The following is a 17,225-nucleotide window of genomic DNA, read 5'->3' on the forward strand; positions in this document are numbered from 1 at the left end:
TTCACAAAGCTATGGACACTCTCTCTGTTTCACTGTTATGAACACGGATTCAGAAACCTACTTTTTAGGAAACTGCTATGGAATCTTTCACTTCATTATTATAGGAGCTGGCAACAGCCTTTATATTTACGTTGGCCAAAACTTTCCATAATACAAGATGCTTGTAATCTTTTTGAGAAGCTCTACTACCTGCATTGTTTGGAGAAGACTTTTGAAATTCATCAGGGAGAAAGCCTTGGGGCTAGGAACATGCCCTTTTGCTTGCTCCATGAAATTCCTCTCAGGTTTGTGTGAGCTATCAGAAGTTGAAAATCAACACTTCTCATTTTTGGTTTGCATTTCTCATAATAATTTTGACAGCAAGCCAATATTCTGAAGCCCCAAGTCTCTTGCTGTCAGTGTAACAGCAGCACACTGCTGCCTGGGGTTTTCAGAGAGCAGAGGCAGACCAGCTCCTGCCAGAGCACCTTTAGTTGCGTGGGGGAAGTGTCAAGCTTGTTCTGTCCAGCCCACACACCCAGTACAAGTCACTTAGGATATGCCTACACTGCAGTTAAACAGCCAGCTGACTAGGGCTCGCAGGGATCAGTGGAGCTGTAAAATTGTAGCGTAGGTGTTTGGACTTGGGCTGGAGCCCAGGCTCTGGGACCCTCCCCCCTCACAGGGTCCCAGAGCTCAGGCTCAAGCCCAAGCCTGGATGTCTATGCTGAAATTTTACAGCCCTGCAGCGTGAGCCCTGCGAGCCAGGTCAAATGATGTGGGCCAGCCAGAGGAGTTTAATTGCAGCGTAGACCTACCCTTAGTCTCTCAATGCCTGATGATGCATTATGTGGGGGTTATTACAATTGCATAATATAATTTATTTTTACTTTTAAAAATACATTTAGGAAATTACATGTAAAAAATGTTAAAAGCAAGTCGTTTAAGTTGTAGGTCATGGCTCTTGAAAGCTGTGTTGCCTGCCCATGCAACCCTAATGCTTCCCTCTTGTGTATATGCATTGTGCTAACATACGTAATTTATGTGATCACATACCATTTTTCCAAAGGACTCCTGCCACATTCAGTGCACAGGATGGATGGGCTCAAGGAATGAATGAGGGTAGTGTACTAAATGTGGCTGTTGTTTTTAGGAATCCTTCCTTTCCTGCTGTAGAAGTTAAAATGTGTAGAGAATGAGATAGGCAGTGTGTTTCAGGAAAAGAAAATGTTCTGGTGTTTAAGGCAGAAAAACTCAGTTCTATTCATGCATCTGCCACAGACTTCCTGTGTGATGCTGAGCAAGTCACTTAAACACAAATTTTGGCAAGTGGCCACTAATTGTCTGTTCCTCAGTTCAGTGTACCCAGCTCGAATGCCTGGGGTCTGATTTGGAGAAGTACTGAACACTCACTACTACAACTGAAGTGAGTAGGAGCTGTGGATGCTTAACATTTGGGCAGTAAAGCAGCATGACCTGAAGGAACAAGCTCAGTGTTTGAAAGTCATGAGGTTCTGCCAGTAATTCACTGTGAGGCCTCAGGCAAGTTTTTGTCTCCATTAGCCCATCTGTAAAATGAGGATAATACTCTCTGATTTGAAATGCAATCTGTGCGTTTGTGAAATGCTCAGATGATACAGTTGTACTGGCAACCTTAATTCTTATATTTCATGTTTTTCCAGTGCTTGATCTTGCAACCTAAATTAATGTTATTTTAATGTAGACTTTTGTATGTAATTTACTTACATAGCACTGTACTTTTATAGTGCTGAGATGTTATCTAATTTCTAACTGCATGTGCAGATAGGGAACATCTGTTTAACCCCTCAGACAAAGGAATGTAACCTTTTTTCTCTGAGGTCCTGCCATCTGCATTAAGTATAAATCTGAATCTAGTTTGTGACTTGAATACATGGCCACCTGATGCAGTGGAAAGAATGAGCTATAATCACATATTATAAAATGTGTATTGAATAGATGGATAATTTAATAATTCGACATTCTTCAGGTGGTGGTAGTGAAGTTATTAAGGAACAGCAACTGGAAACTAATTTCCATTTTGTTTTTGAACAGTTGGTATTTAATTTTAGGTTATAAAAGATTTATATTTTCTGGTATTTGAATCTCAAACACTTGATATAAGAAGTAGGTACAGTAGTAGTTCATGTCATTGTAGCAGTTGGTCATAAAATGTGTATCAGAAATAATTCTTCCTAATTATCTGTGAACTTCCAAATATTAATAAACTGCCTAAGCTTGTATTTGTATCTTTTATGATCTGAATACTTTTATGTAGTAGTCCTAAAAATGACCTGTGGCAAGAGTGTGGCTTTTATAAGTATATTTTGTTAAAAGTGAACTGAAGTGTGTGTGTGTGTGTGTGTGTGTGTACACACAAAATTACTGATGATTATATTCCACTAGCAATATTGCTGTAGTTTTATTCACAGAGATGTAATGTTAAAATTCAGCCAGGCGCTCTCCATTTGCTCTAGCAAAGCACTTAAGCATATGCTTAGTGTTAATCTTCAGTTGGGAGTACTGCCATGCTTAAAAGTTGAGTTTGTGCCTAAAAACTTCTCTGGATCAGAGTTAGTCTTCAGCACCTTGCAAGATCAGGCGCTTGATGATTTGTTGGAGTGGTGCAGTCCACAAAATCCATCAAAAGCTATTTTTATTGTTCTGAGGATTTTAAAGTGGAGTAATATAGGAACCAATCCTGCTAACATGACTCAAAATTACCATTGCCCATTTTAGTCAGCAGGAGTCTTGCCTTAGTTATGAACTTGCCTTAGTTATGAAGATCAGGCCCAACTGTGGATAAACTCAGTTTATGAAATATGTTGCAAGATACAAGGATATTCCATGCACACACTGGGGGAGGGGATTGTCTTAAATGCTCAGTACAAGAATTCTTAATAATGCATTTCACTTAAAACTATATTTGAGTTCAGTGACATAAAATCTTTTAATTTTTTTTCCAAAACAGCATTCTGTGGTAATATATGATACTTAATTGCAGAATGCCCTATTGCAGAACTTATCTTAGATTACTAGAGAGAACACTTTCAGACTCAGCTGGTCTATCCCACCTACATTTAAAAACAACAGTTCTTTGTAAGTCAGAGTATATTGGTTTTACTGTCACATGAGAGAACAAGATAGTTGCTTCTGCTTTTTAGAGAACAAGTACAGATTGTGAAGCCTTCACTCTTGTATTACATTGTTCATGAATTCAAGTTCAAGGGCCACTAAGACTTTTTTATATCAGTTGGGAAGTTAATCATGGTTATGTGAACAGATGAAATAGTATGCTTCATTCTTTTGTTGCTTGCATAGTTTTTCTGTCTTGTATACACAATATTCATGCATTTGAAATTACAGCTACAGTATATTTTAGATGTTTAAGTAATTTAAAATATCTAAGGCAAATTCTCACCTAGATTTTTGTGGCTGTACCATTATATGGGCCCAGTTCTTATTCAGGTAAAGCTCCCATAGTCGTCTGGGGTGCTTTGGCTGAATAAGGAAAGAATATAAATAAGGCCCTACATAAGTTAGGGAGTGATTTTGTATATTCTTGTGTAGCCCTCAGCCCAGTGGAGCCCCATTCTTGATTGGAACTCTGACTACTACAGAAACATAAATAATATTGTGTCTTTCACGATATTGAAGAATTTGTTGTTGTTTATATTAGGATTCAGACACTTTTTTCATGCAGCAGAGTTATGAATATTCCAATTTTGGGTTTGTTTAAATATATATTTGATCTCCTTGATTACTCAGATTGGGCCTGACTTTTTCAGAGGTTAAAATGGTTTACTTATTTGGATGGAGTTTTTATTGTATTTAGAAATGTAGGATTAATCGGCCACTTTCAATAAAACTCCTAAAATCAAACTCATATTAGCAGTATGTTTAGAGGATGTTGCTTGAAAGAAAAGAAAATATTTTGTTTTCTGGTGTCCATCTGTGTATGGCACTTCTGCACTGAACAGGAAAAAGATATTTCCTATCTCTAGATAGTTTGTTTCCTTTGTCTCTACAATGAGAGAAAAAATTTCTTGTAACATTGATCACTGCTGTTTTGGGCCAACAAAAACATTTGATCAAAGTATTTTTTTTCATTCTTTGCAATCACTTTTTCACCATTAGATATGGATTGTTGCACAGCAGAGACATTTTAAATTCATTTTTATCACAGGAAAGATAATTTATGTATTGTCTAATAGTAATACTACTTACAAAAAACTCATAAGACAATGTATAGTAGTGAAGTTTTATCTGCATAACTAAGATAAACATTTTAGAAGGTTAAGATAGGATTGTGTGTGTATATGAAACTGTGGCAAATATGCAAATTATTTGTTCTGTGTAGACAAATTATTAAAAGCCCTATTTTTTCCACGTTAATTTGATTTTTAAAAAAATATTTTTGATAAGCATCCATTCAGATTGTCAGTCTAATTCGGTTTAGGTGATAGATTTGCTTTTTGAAAAAATACAATTTATTTTCTTTTAAATGAACTAACTTCTAGAACATAGCAAGGGATCGTGTGTTGTGGCTAGGAATGTGGTTTTCTTGGTGTTTTAGCAGATAGCTCAATAGAATCAGGTAATCCTTCGGACTGTTCTCATGTGTACTCAGGTATTTGAGTATTACAGGCAACTCCTTTGCTGTAGGTCAAAATCATATAAGCATTCATTTTAGTGATATTAGTGGACTACATATTTTGTTATGATGATAACTGACTGGGAATGCTTTTGAGTCAAAAGTAGTCCAGAAAGCAGCTCTTAACTAATCCTTACTTTTATGACTTCCCTTTCTAATTTAAACAAATTAAGTGTTAAGTGCTTTCACTAAGCTTTTCTTTACACAAATGACTTGTGGCATGACATATTTTTATAATATACCTTCCTCTTTCTAAATCTTCTACACTATTCATGTTATAAATTGTCTTAAAATACATGAGACACTGCAAGCCTTCATGTGTCTATAGGTATATGAGCAACCTTAAACTTGAGAGCTTTTTATGGGAGGTTCTGGAGGCAGGGCATTGGTTGATGTGGGGTTTTTGTTTTGGTTCAAATTAGTATTTCATAAAGAAGCCTTTCTTATTGGATGTCTAATACCCAGACTAGTACACATTTCAAGTAAATATGCCTCATAGCAGTTATGCTCCAAATAGCAGGGTAGCAAATTGTTCACAGTAATGCTTAAGTGGCTTGCTCCAGCCAGTTGGAATTAATGTTTTGGTAATTATATTGTAAGGAGAGAGAGAGAGGGAGAGGGAGAGAGAAATTTATGATGGTACAAGGTTTAAGAATACCACAGTGTTATGTCTTTAATTTTAATTAAAGACAATCACATTTATGATTTTTTTTTCTTTATTTTAGTCGTGACATGGAGAATAAAGAAACCCTCAGGGGGTTGCAGAAAATGGATGACCGCCCAGAAGAGCGCATGATCAGGGAGAAACTCAAGGCAACATGTATGCCAGCCTGGAAGCATGAATGGCTGGAAAGGAGAAGCAGGAGAGGACCTGTGGTAAGTAGTGTTCAAGAAAGGGTAATAATAATTAGAATTTTTTTTACTGATTATTTACAATTGTGAAAAGTGCCAAGACGGCTTAATAAATATTTGTTCTTAAAACCCCACTACCCCGTATCTTAGTTATGATTGCTTACACTTAGTTATGATCTCTTTGTTCACTTTTATTGGCTGTTTGAAGAATTGTTGCTAATTCTGTATAGTTTACAGATCTGTAATGTGTTTGGTACTTAGAAAGTCAAATAGCTCAACTGATACTGTTTTGCTTAAAATATTATTGTGACAACACTGCCCTCTGTTGACATCCAAAGTAGCTGTGTTTTACAGAATAAAACTTTAAACCATTTTCTCCTTTTTCTCAGTCAGCCTCCCCACGATTTTGTTTCTAATTTTAAAAAAAAATTCACTTTCTTAAAACTTTGATGTATTAATCCCCCATTTGTCTAGCACAGGTGATTATCACCGGAAAAAACATTTTCCATGATAAATTCTTTACGTAAACCAAAATGCAAGGAGTTCATTTTGCTCTTCTTTTGCAAGATGGCTTGTGATTGGTTTTGTCTTAATAACATTGAAAGATGCATGCAAAAGAGCAAGATCAAAAGCATAATTATTTACAATAAAGAACTTGGCCATTTCTTCTTGACTTCAGATTGCTAAATAAATAGTTTCAGCTATAACTTGGAAGAACCAAAGGTGGCAAATAAATCATGCAGAAACTGTTAACATTATAGACACGAATGAATGTTAATTTTGGACATATGATTGCTAAGAAAAACAGAATGGGAATTAATCTAATAATACACACACATTTGAAATGCCAATGTGACTCTCAAACACTGATCACTAAAATAATTGGGGAATAGCTAATAGTCTCAATATAAAGGGACTATATCCGATGCGAAACAAATAAATATAAACATTGTACATATGTTTCCAAAACAGACTTCAAGTTAGTGTGTTCTGTTGCTTTATTTAGAAGATGATCATTTTACTAACCACAAACTATGTGACTTATTTCTTCCAAGGTGGTAAAACCAATCCCAGTGAAAGGTGATGGCTCTGAAAGCAACAAACTATCAATAGAACCTCAAGTTGAAGGGCAAAGCAATGCTTCTTCAGCTCAGAAAGGAAGACGTAGCCCTTCTCCTAGTAGCTCCTCATCCTCATCCTCTAGAACTGTTAAATCAGAATCACCAGGTGTTAGAAGAAAAAGGGTATCTCCAGTGCCTGTAAGTTGGAAAATGTAATATAATCATGGTTTTGACTTTATTTTGAGATGTCACCATTTATGGAAGAGGGGGTATTGCTATACACATGTCAAAATTTGGTACTTCTGAACTGTAAACAAAGGCTATCTCTAACTACTGGTTTTGGAGAGAAGATGCATGTTCAAAGGGGTTTCCCACTTGTGATTTTACTTAGGAAATCTGTGGTATGCCTATTAAATATTACATTCATAGTTGTTAGGAAACTAAATGTGAAGGATGCGATTCCATGCTTGATTTGATCTGTTGTTTTTGTAGCAAATAAACCTGGATCAGGATTTTCAAAAATAGAATCTGTTATGGCAGGTGTCACCAGATGGTGCTGTTACCCATAGTCTTCCAAGTTCTTAGCACATGAGAAAATATCCAGTGTTGGAAAGACACGTGCTATGTGTTAGTTTGCTTATGTAAAGTTCTGGTGGCAGAGTTTGCTCTCTTCCTGGATCTTTGAGTGGAGTCAATTCTTGAAGCAGAGATGCTCCCTGGGAACCAGGTCTTGGTTTTTGGGTTTGGATTTCTAAAAGAAGCAATTGCCTACGTACTGTTTGTGAACACTTCTGTTCGAGAACTGGTGTACATGTACAAATAAAACAAGCTTTACTTAGAATAAGTATAGAATACCTAGACTCCGTTCACTGATCTCTCTGTCACTGGGAAGCCAGCCTGCACAGGCCCCTGGACATCTGCTACCACTTGGCAAAAGAGAAACTATACCTAAAGTTAAGCACCTGGATCCCAATTTATGCTCCTAAATAAATGGCCTGACTTATTAAGAAGTCTGACTGTAGGTTCCCACTTCTGAAAATCTTGGGCAAAGCATATGGAGTTGCTACAGAAAACAGCAATATATCTGAGCATGAGGTAGAGTGCGTGCAGTTTACTTTTCTTTCTCCCGTGATAGATCTACTGCTGTAGACTTTCATTTTCCAAGAAGAGCGCTCTGCTTCCTTTCTACTGATTGGTCAGAAATGCCATGAGTTGTAACTTCCGTTGGGAACAGTGGCACCATGCTAGGAGAGACCAAGATTACAATTAAGAAAATCAATTTTGCCTTTCCTCCATTTGTAGCTAATAGACTTTTTTCCATTGAATGAGTTTTCGTAATTTTTTGTCACTGGAAATCAAGTTAATTTAAAAGTAAAGCTTAGTCCAGTGGTTCCTGGGGGTCCATGAGCCCTTTCAGGGGTGCCGCGGAACCCTGCAACTGAAACCCGGTGCCCCGAGACCCAGCACTGAAGTCGGGAGCTCCAGCTGCTGCCCACTGAAGCTGCGACCTGCACTGGGAGCCCCCCCAACACAGCCTCTAGCAACTCCCTGCCTACACCCTGAGGCTGAGCTACTCTCCTGCCTGCCAAGCTATCCCCTGCTTGATCCTGAGCTACACCCCTCACTTCACACAGCCCCTAGCTATCACCCCCTGATAGGGTGACCAGATGTCCCGATTTTATAGGGACAGTCCCGATTTTGGGGTCTTTTTCTTATATAGGCTCCTATTACCCCCCCACCCACTATCTCAATTTTTCACACTTGGGTGTCTGGTCACCGTAGCCCCTGCACCCTGAGCTACACCCCTCACTTCACACAGCCCCTTGCTATCCCCTCCCTGCACCCTAAGCAGTTTTTAAACTTTTTAAGCTGAGTCCCCCCCTTAGAGTTTATATTTTTTGGTTGTAACCCCACACAGCCCAGACAGGCTTAGTGGCCCTCCTGAGTGAGTTGGGGTGGAGGTGGCGCTCCCTCCCTGGACCCCACTGTGTGGAGCTGGCTCGTGCCTCGCCAGCCCGTGCTCCCCCAAATAGAAGTCAAACTATGCCTATGCCTAAGGGTGTCTCCTCTGGTCCAGAGCACCGACTTCCCCGCCTCCTGCCCCCACTGGGTCCTGGCATTTTTATAGCACGTTAAGGGGGGCCTCACCAAGAAAAAGATTGAGAACCCCTGGTTTAGTCCATGTTAGAATTAATGACTAACAAGAACGGTTCACTTACAATCTTCTACTTCACTATTTGAAATTCAAATTGGATTCCAACCATTCAGTGGCAATATTAAGTTTAACATCAGAAAAAGTATTAAAAAAATCTTAATATGTTAGAGAAATTCAAGTGAAAATAAATGCACTTTGATACTAGGTTGGGTCATTTCTTTTAGAATAAAAAACATAGAACCCTAAGTGAGAGATCTCTTTGCATAGTTAAGACAAGAGAAAGGCATTTCATCTTTTATCTGATAACTTCCTTTGAGAATTTCTTTTAAACTCTTATTCTTCGATGGCTAGAATTTAAAAGTGCTAATATACTTTATAAATGAAGAAATTTCATCTCACAGAACCCCAGTATTCAGTGTTGCCCTTCACAAGTCCACAGTGGTCTCTCAATTCTAATTACTCAGGTAAAATAGTGCAATAAAATCAGTGAACAAAAATTTCAAGAAAAATAAAAGCCAGCTACTGGACTTTTACTTACTCTGTTAATATTCCAACAAGCTTGTTTAAAACTGTGTTTGCTGCATCTGATGTCTGCTGGATTTGAGCATGGAAGAAAATAAATGCACCTTGATAATCCTTGTAGTCCCTTTAAGGTAGGGACTTTTTCTCATTTTGCATTCTGGTCAGTGCTGAGAGCATTGTTGAGCTTATTGTTGTCACTTAACAAACAAATAATAGTCTTTTATGTAAGAATTTCTTAGTGAAGAGAGAAATAGTTGATACTGGAAACAATTTTGTTGCAGTTTCAAAGTGGGAGAATAACACCACCTCGGAGAGCTCCGTCTCCAGATGGCTTCTCACCATATAGCCCTGAGGAAACAAATCGTCGTGTCAACAAAGTTATGCGAGCCAGATTGTACCTGTTGCAGCAGATTGGACCTAATTCTTTCTTAATTGGAGGAGACAGTCCTGATAACAAGTATAGGGTGTTCATTGGGCCTCAGGTAGGAATCACCTAGCATGCCTACAATATTTTTTATTTACAGAGTTGGAACCAAGGTAGATGAAGTTATAAATTCATAAACCAAAGTTAGATATTTAGCTATCCTATGAAATAGCATTTAAAATGTGTATTTTGTACATATGATGATGATGTGCCAATTATACTTCAAACATGAGGTTGTCTGCAGCAAACGCTTTTCTTTTAAAATCCATTTAATTTAGCTGAGGAATCATTAATAATGTGCAAATTTAGTGTTTCACATTTATTTTTCACCCATTTTACACTCCCTCAGTGGATGTGATATTCATTTCTAACTAGTATTTTGGCTGAAATTTTGCTACTTTCTGTTTTGCTCCACCTTCCACTACAAGGAGGCACTTTTAATTTCTTATAGCTATGTCTTATGGTCTACACTTCCTGGATATATATACCCACTGTTTACTGGTAAATGTAGAACAAATGCATATGAAAGCTCTCTGAACAGTCTCATAGTAGTATTAATACCTGCTATGGGATCTTCTCCAAATAGACCCTCCTAATGATGGTGTGACTATTCAGTAGGGAGCAACTAGACTTGTGTGTTCTTGGAACAGGGTGCAAAGGTCTATAAATGGCAGAAGAAAATTTCTTGATTGCCTTCATACTGGGTGATGTGAGGATCATGTGGATAAGGTCCTTTGGTATGAATGGTAACTACAGCCTCTGAGAGGAAAAATGTCAGGAGAGAAGTAGCATAATTTGTTGTTACCCATTTATTTATTTCTTGACGAAGAACAGAAGCATTAGTCACATTTCAGAAGTTTAATTTCACTCTACATCCATTCACGGTCTTGTATTTTCACTGTCTGGGCAAAGTACTAGACAGTGTAGGTGCTTAAATGAAGAATGTGCACATGTGTACATATCAAGCCACAGTAGGGTCCTAAACCTGCTATATGTTTCTTTGTAGACATGCAGTTGTGGGCGTGGAACATTTTGTATTCATTTGCTGTTTGTCATGCTTCGAGTGTTCCAGTTAGAACCCTCAGACCCAATGCTTTGGAGAAAGACCTTGAAGAATTTTGAGGTAATTAATTCCTGATGTATTTAATAGCAGATGTGAGTACACACACAAAGTTAGAGCATTTTTAGGGCATGTTTTTTAAATGGCTGAAGACTGTACCAAGTTTTAAAGGAATAGAGTTACAAGTTTTTAATTTAGCCAGTGTTTCTGGGTGTTAATTTAAAAAACTATGTAAATATTAGAAAAATATTTTTGCAATAAAAGGAGCAACTAAAAAGTAGAAATCTTTGGTTCAGTGAATATGCCATAAAACTTTCTTTTCCACTTAATTTACATTTATATTTATATTTTCATCAGCATCGGTAGTGTATCATTTATCTGTTGTCTCAACAGTAAATTATTAAACTGAGCAAGTTTCTGCCCCACACTCTTTGTATAAAGTAAAGAAAAATTGAGCTGATGATTTTTATGTAAATTAGTTTGTTCCTTGCAAACCATTTTATTCTCAAGACAGTAGTGAAATCCCTGCTGTTGCAGCTGCAATTACAATTTAATAATAATAATGTGTTATAAACATATAGATAACTATGTTTCATTATCAATATCGAAATCTCAAGAACATCTCTTTATGTGTGAGGTATTTATAGCATACTGTTACTATCTTTTCCCAATGTTAGGTTGAGAGTTTGTTCCAGAAATATCACAGTAGGCGTAGCTCAAGGATCAAAGCTCCATCTCGTAACACCATCCAGAAGTTTGTCTCACGCATGTCAAATTCTCATACATTGTCATCATCTAGTACTTCTACATCTAGTTCAGAAAACAGGTTAGTATTTTTCTAAAGGAATTAAAAAGCTTTGTTCTGTAGCATTCTCTCCCTGACCTCTTTTCCCCTCCTCCCCCCATTTTGGAGGTTTAGATACACTTACATTTTATTTGAATCTATTTAAAGCTGTTTCCATTTTAAGTCACAATTAATAATTTTGTGTATGCCAAAAAAAAAAAATCAGGTTTACATCGGTCATCTTGATACCAACACAGGCATATTGAATTTACAAGACCTGTTTGAAAAATGTGTTAGATATTGATGTTTTGCAGAGAATCCTGTTCCTTGTTCAAAGTGAATTTTTTTTTTAAATGTATGCAATCATTTTTAAGACTGGAGTACACATTAGCTCCCAAAACTGATGTGTTTGTGTGTGTGTGCATGTGTTCATATGTAGCATGCATGCAAATGTTCACAAATGTAGAAATATCTCACTTTTTCCTGTGCAAACAATTTTGAAAGCAAGCTGTATCACTTAGAAGCAACAGTCATATGCTTGCAAGTTCCAAGGAAGTATACTGTGTGTGTGTGTGTGTGTGTGTGTGTGTGTGTGTGTGTACATATATACATACACACACACACACACAGAGTATAAGCTTGCTTTCAAAATTGTTTGCACAGGAAAAAGTGAGATATTGTGTGTACATATATACACACACACACACACACACACACACACACACACACACACACAAGAGCTTTGTGAGTATGTAAGTGAATTTGTGCACACATATAGATAATACACACACACACTCACTTTTGAGCCACATACACACATTGAGTAAATTATTTTAAAGTATTTTTTTATTTTCTTTTTCAATCTGGATCATTCTAGCACATACCATCTTAGAAGCATATTTATGATGTTTCCAGTACTTAAGCTTAGTAAAGTTAATGATTCTTTGAAAAGCTGTTTCAAATTATTATTTTTACTTCATTGTTTTTGCTTAACAGCTCTTGTAAATTTTGTTAGGGGCTAAAATGAATAAAATTCATTTTATTAGTCTTAGGTTCTTAATTTTTTTAATGTTTTCTATGAATTTATATACATTGGTTGAATAAACTAAGGTGGATGCTCCTCAGAGGATGCTTAGAAGAAAACCAAAAATGACACTTTCTTACTTTAGCATAAAATGGAACCTTATGTTAACGAATAATCTTGGTATATTACTTTAGACTACAGTGTCCATCTGGCAAAATTAATATATTTAGGCATGTTTTCAGTTTGGGCTTTTAGATCATGAACATGGTTTCCTGTTGCCTTGTGTTTATGTATTTTTCTAACTGTCATACTGCTTCATTGTAAATACATATTTATGTGTAAACACATACAGACCTGTTAAATGCCTACAATTGTTTCCCTGAAATTATTCTTCTGACAGATTAATTCCTTTAGTTAGATGTGTGTCTGGGAAGACTTGTTATAGGAATAACTTGGATAACTTTCTGATTTATTACATTACATTGTTGCATTATTTTGCATTATTAGGGTACACCTGAAGAAAACCCACGCAGCTGTTGACATAGCAAAATATATTGCAATCATTTTATAGTGAAGCCATTTTGGCATGTTATAATATATATAACAGTCACTGTATTACTTTATTTCCATTTCATTAGAGATAAGTTTACACAGTCTTGATGTTTCTGTTGTACTTCATTTAAATTTATGGTTTACTACTAATTCTTGAAAGTAAAAAGTATAATACATTTATGACCACACTGAAATTTGTATTTTTAGGATACTGTAGAACTGAAAATTTTTACTGTAAATTTACTTCTGTGGATTTTTCAGATCTGCAAAAAATCTCAATTATTTAAAAACTTTTTAGAAAATAAGTGATTGTGTAAGACACAATGTGAATGCACAAATAAATCATAAATGTATACAATTCTACAGTCATAACTTAATTCACTGTTGCCAGACAAATGTAGGTTTTTTTGTTGTTTTTTTTTAAAGTTGTGTAGGTGTATACAATGGCATAACTGATAAGATGTCTTTTAATCACCTTTATCCGGCTTGTCCTTGTCTGTCCCTCTACGAACGCAAGCCAACACCACATTGTTCCATTTTGTTGCAAGCACGTTCTTTCCATTTCTGTCTTTTAATTATTATAATTAAAATATATCTTTGTGCCCATTTGCAAAAATGTGTTATGATGCGTAGATATTTTCATTATACGTTGTCAGTGTAATTTATATACAGTCAAACGCTCTAGCCTCAGACTATTAATTTGAAATTAAAGTGATTGTTTAATGGTAGAAAACAAAATGAAAGTACTGTACATCTAAAATTTAGCTGATACTGATTAGTATATTGTTGCATACGAGAATGCTATAAATATTTACACCTGCTTGCAGCAAAAATACAGAGCAGCTGTATTTATTTTACATTTGCTTTTTGAATTTTACACATGTTCATCAAATAGTATTCAAGACCTGCTGTGATGGTCTAAAGAGCAACTTTGGAACAAATGTCTTGAGTTGTGGATGAAGTGTGACAAAAAAGAAATATGTTTTGTTTCAATCTATAAATTACTAATAAGTCCTTAATCATTCCAATCATAAATATTGAGTAAACAGCAAAGTAGACTTCTTTAGGACAAGATTTTCAAAATTGTGTCTTTCCCTAAAGTTATGCTCCTGAGTCATTTTTTAGCTGTGTAGCCTGATTTTCCTGAGTGCCGAACGCCATGTAGATCCCATTGATTGCAACAGAAGCTGTTGAATGCTCAGCACTTCTGAAAATCACGCCATTCTCACTGAGGCGCCTAACTCTTGGTCTTAACTGTTTTAAATGTGATATGCTGGTTATAGAGTATTATGACAACTAGCATTGATCATTAATCAATATTTGACTTAATACCGATATTGGATTCTGATCTGTGCAATTTTTCATATTGCTAATGTCTTTTTTTTTAATAGTATGAAGGATGAAGAAGAACAGATGTGCCCCATTTGTTTGTTAGGCATGCTGGATGAAGAGAGCCTGACTGTGTGTGAAGATGGCTGCAGGAATAAGTTACATCATCACTGCATGTCAATTTGTATGTCATTGTTTTATTTACATTTATTACTGGTGACTTTAAATACATAAACAAAGTGTAGTATAGCATGATACCCATTCTTTGAAATGCAAGTAAATGAAACAAGAATGCATCAAAGCTTGACAGCTTTATATTAAAAATGTACAGATCTGAAAGATGAATGTGAAGTTCTATATTTCATTGTGTTGCTTGTGGAGAACTTACTGAAACTCTATCAACTAGTGGATATTAATGTGGAATATCGTGATTAATGTAAATGAATAATGTTGCCTTAGGAGAAGCAGCGCAATTAAAGTATAGTTAAAACTTACAGTGTAGTTGTAGCCGTATTGGTCCCGGGATATTAGAGAGACAAGATGGGTGAGATAATATCTTTTATTGGACCAACTTCTCTTGGTGAAAGAGACAAGCTTTTAAGCTTTTTCAGGTCTGAGAATGGTACTTAGTGTCACAGCTAAATACAAGGTGGAACAAATTTGTTAAGCATAAAGAGTTAATGCGTTGCAAGAGACCATTTAAGGTGAAGTGGGCAGTTAACACCTCTACAGTTGTAGGACAAAGGAGGCTTAGTGGGTTATAGATTTGTTATAATGAGCCATAAATCCAGTGTCTTTGTTGAGTTCATGATTTTTAGTGTTTAGTAAAGTTATGACTTTTAGTTCCCAGGCTTGTCTTTTGAAGGAGTTTTCTTTGAGGACGAGGATCAAGAGATCAGATACGGGGTGACGGTTTTGTGAAAAGTTTTTGACCGTGACTGATAGGGTGTGTTTGTCTTTTATCACTTTTCTGTGAGAGTTCATTTAGGAGCATGGTGATTGTCTGGTTTCACCCACTTATAGTGATGGTTGGAGCATTTAGTGCACAGGATGAGGTAACCGTGTGTTCTGATAAGCGTATGTAGGTGTATTGGGGGTGGAGTAACTGCTCATCGGAGCAGGGGAGATATGGCTGCAGGTTTTGCATCTGTTATGGCTGGATCAGGTATTGCTTTGAGCTGGTATGTGGGGAGTTTGCTTCTGATTATGACTTTGGCAAGGTTGGAGGGTTGTTTGTATGCAGAAGAAAGGGTTCTGATAGGATTTCCTTCAGGATGTGATCCTCATGAGTATGGGTTGTAATTGTCTAATGATAAGTGTATCATACAGTGGTTTGGGTTTATGGCTCATTACAGGGGTCGGCAAACTTTCAGAAGTGGTGTGCCGAGTCTTCATTTATTCACTCTAATTTAAGGTTTCATGTGCCAGTAATATATTTGAACATTTTTAGAAGGTCTCTTTCTATAAGTCTATAATATATAACTAAACTATTGTTGCATGTAAAGTAAATAAGGTTTTTAAATGTTTAAGAAGATTCATTTAAAATTAAATTAAAATGCAGAGCTCTCCGGACTGGTGGCCAGGACCCAGGCTGTGTGAGTGCCACTGAAAATCAGCTCCTGTGTTGCTACAACAATCTGTAAGCCACTTAACACCACTGCAGTCATAGGACAAAGGAGAGTTAACTGCCCACTTGATCTTGAATGATCTTTTGCAACATACGTTAACTCCTTATGCTTAACGATCAGTTCCACCTTGTATTTAGCTGTGACACTTTGAGTACCATTCCCAGACCTGAGGAATAGCTCTGTGTAAGCTTGAAAGCTTGTCTCTTTCACCAACAGAAGTTGGTCCAATATGCCTCAATTGTCTTGTAAGCCATACAATATGCTGTAGACAGCTGAATTCAGAACTACATTTACCTTATCAGGAAAAGGATATATCCTAATTTAAAGTAAAATTTACTATTTAATTTGTTGATTTTTATAACCATACATTTGGTTTTACATTCCCATAAGTCTATAATATGCTTTAGGCATCATCTTATTTTGTGGTTACTGCATTTCAGGGGCAGAAGAATGTAGAAGAAACAGAGAGCCACTTATATGCCCTCTTTGTAGATCTAAGTGGAGATCTCATGATTTCTATAGGTAAGCATTCAGTTCTGTGAACAGATTGAATCTCACATATAGAGCTTTAAAGTATGTAAATGTTTAATTTTTTCATCCACATTAAATATTTATTGTTTGTTTGTAGTCATGAATTGCTAAGCCCTGTGGATTCTCCTTCAGTTCTCCGAGTGGTTCAACAGCAAAATCAGCAGCAGCCTACAGGTGGATCGCAAAGGAGAACACAAGATAGTAATTTTAACCTTACTCATTATGGGGTTCAGCAGATCCCTTCCACCTATAAAGATTTAGCTGAGCCATGGATTCAGGTAACGGTTTAACTTATGAAGTGAATTTCAAATTAAAACAATTTGTCATTTTGAGATGGGATTTTCCCTGGGTTTTTTTTGTATGTTTGTTTTGTTTTTAAGATAAGGTCATCCCAGTAGCTGCCTGTGTAAAACCACTTGTGCCAGGTCTTGTTCTTTTTCCAAAGAAGCCACTGTCATTGTGCATATTGGCCAGCAAGCAGATGCTTTGGAAATGTATTACCCCTCTTTTGATTTTAATGCAAGCTCAACAGCGGACCTTTGTTCTTCCTGTTCCAAATTCTTTCAAAGCTCCATTTTGTTATACTACACCTGCTTGCTCATTTTTAAAATATAATATGAGAAATCACCTGATAATAGCTACAAGCATCTAT

At 36.4% G+C, this 17,225-nt stretch overlaps 1 protein-coding gene across 2 annotated transcripts in view; it reads left to right on the top strand.

Moving 5' to 3' along the window:
* The window catches only part of MAP3K1 (mitogen-activated protein kinase kinase kinase 1), a 98,643-nt gene that overhangs the window by 57,413 nt on the left and 24,005 nt on the right, over positions 1-17,225 (top strand). For both annotated transcript variants that reach the window (XM_039543876.1, XM_039543877.1), the window contains exons 2-9: positions 5,377-5,527; positions 6,559-6,762; positions 9,523-9,723; positions 10,672-10,788; positions 11,403-11,551; positions 14,477-14,598; positions 16,483-16,564; positions 16,671-16,851. In XM_039543876.1, coding sequence (XP_039399810.1) covers positions 5,377-5,527; positions 6,559-6,762; positions 9,523-9,723; positions 10,672-10,788; positions 11,403-11,551; positions 14,477-14,598; positions 16,483-16,564; positions 16,671-16,851 — 1,207 coding nt within the window. The remainder of the gene's footprint in view (positions 1-5,376; positions 5,528-6,558; positions 6,763-9,522; positions 9,724-10,671; positions 10,789-11,402; positions 11,552-14,476; positions 14,599-16,482; positions 16,565-16,670; positions 16,852-17,225) is intronic.

Source organism: Mauremys reevesii, linkage group 6 (assembly GCF_016161935.1).
Source record: "Mauremys reevesii isolate NIE-2019 linkage group 6, ASM1616193v1, whole genome shotgun sequence".
In the NCBI taxonomy this organism is placed as follows: Eukaryota; Metazoa; Chordata; order Testudines; family Geoemydidae; genus Mauremys; species Mauremys reevesii.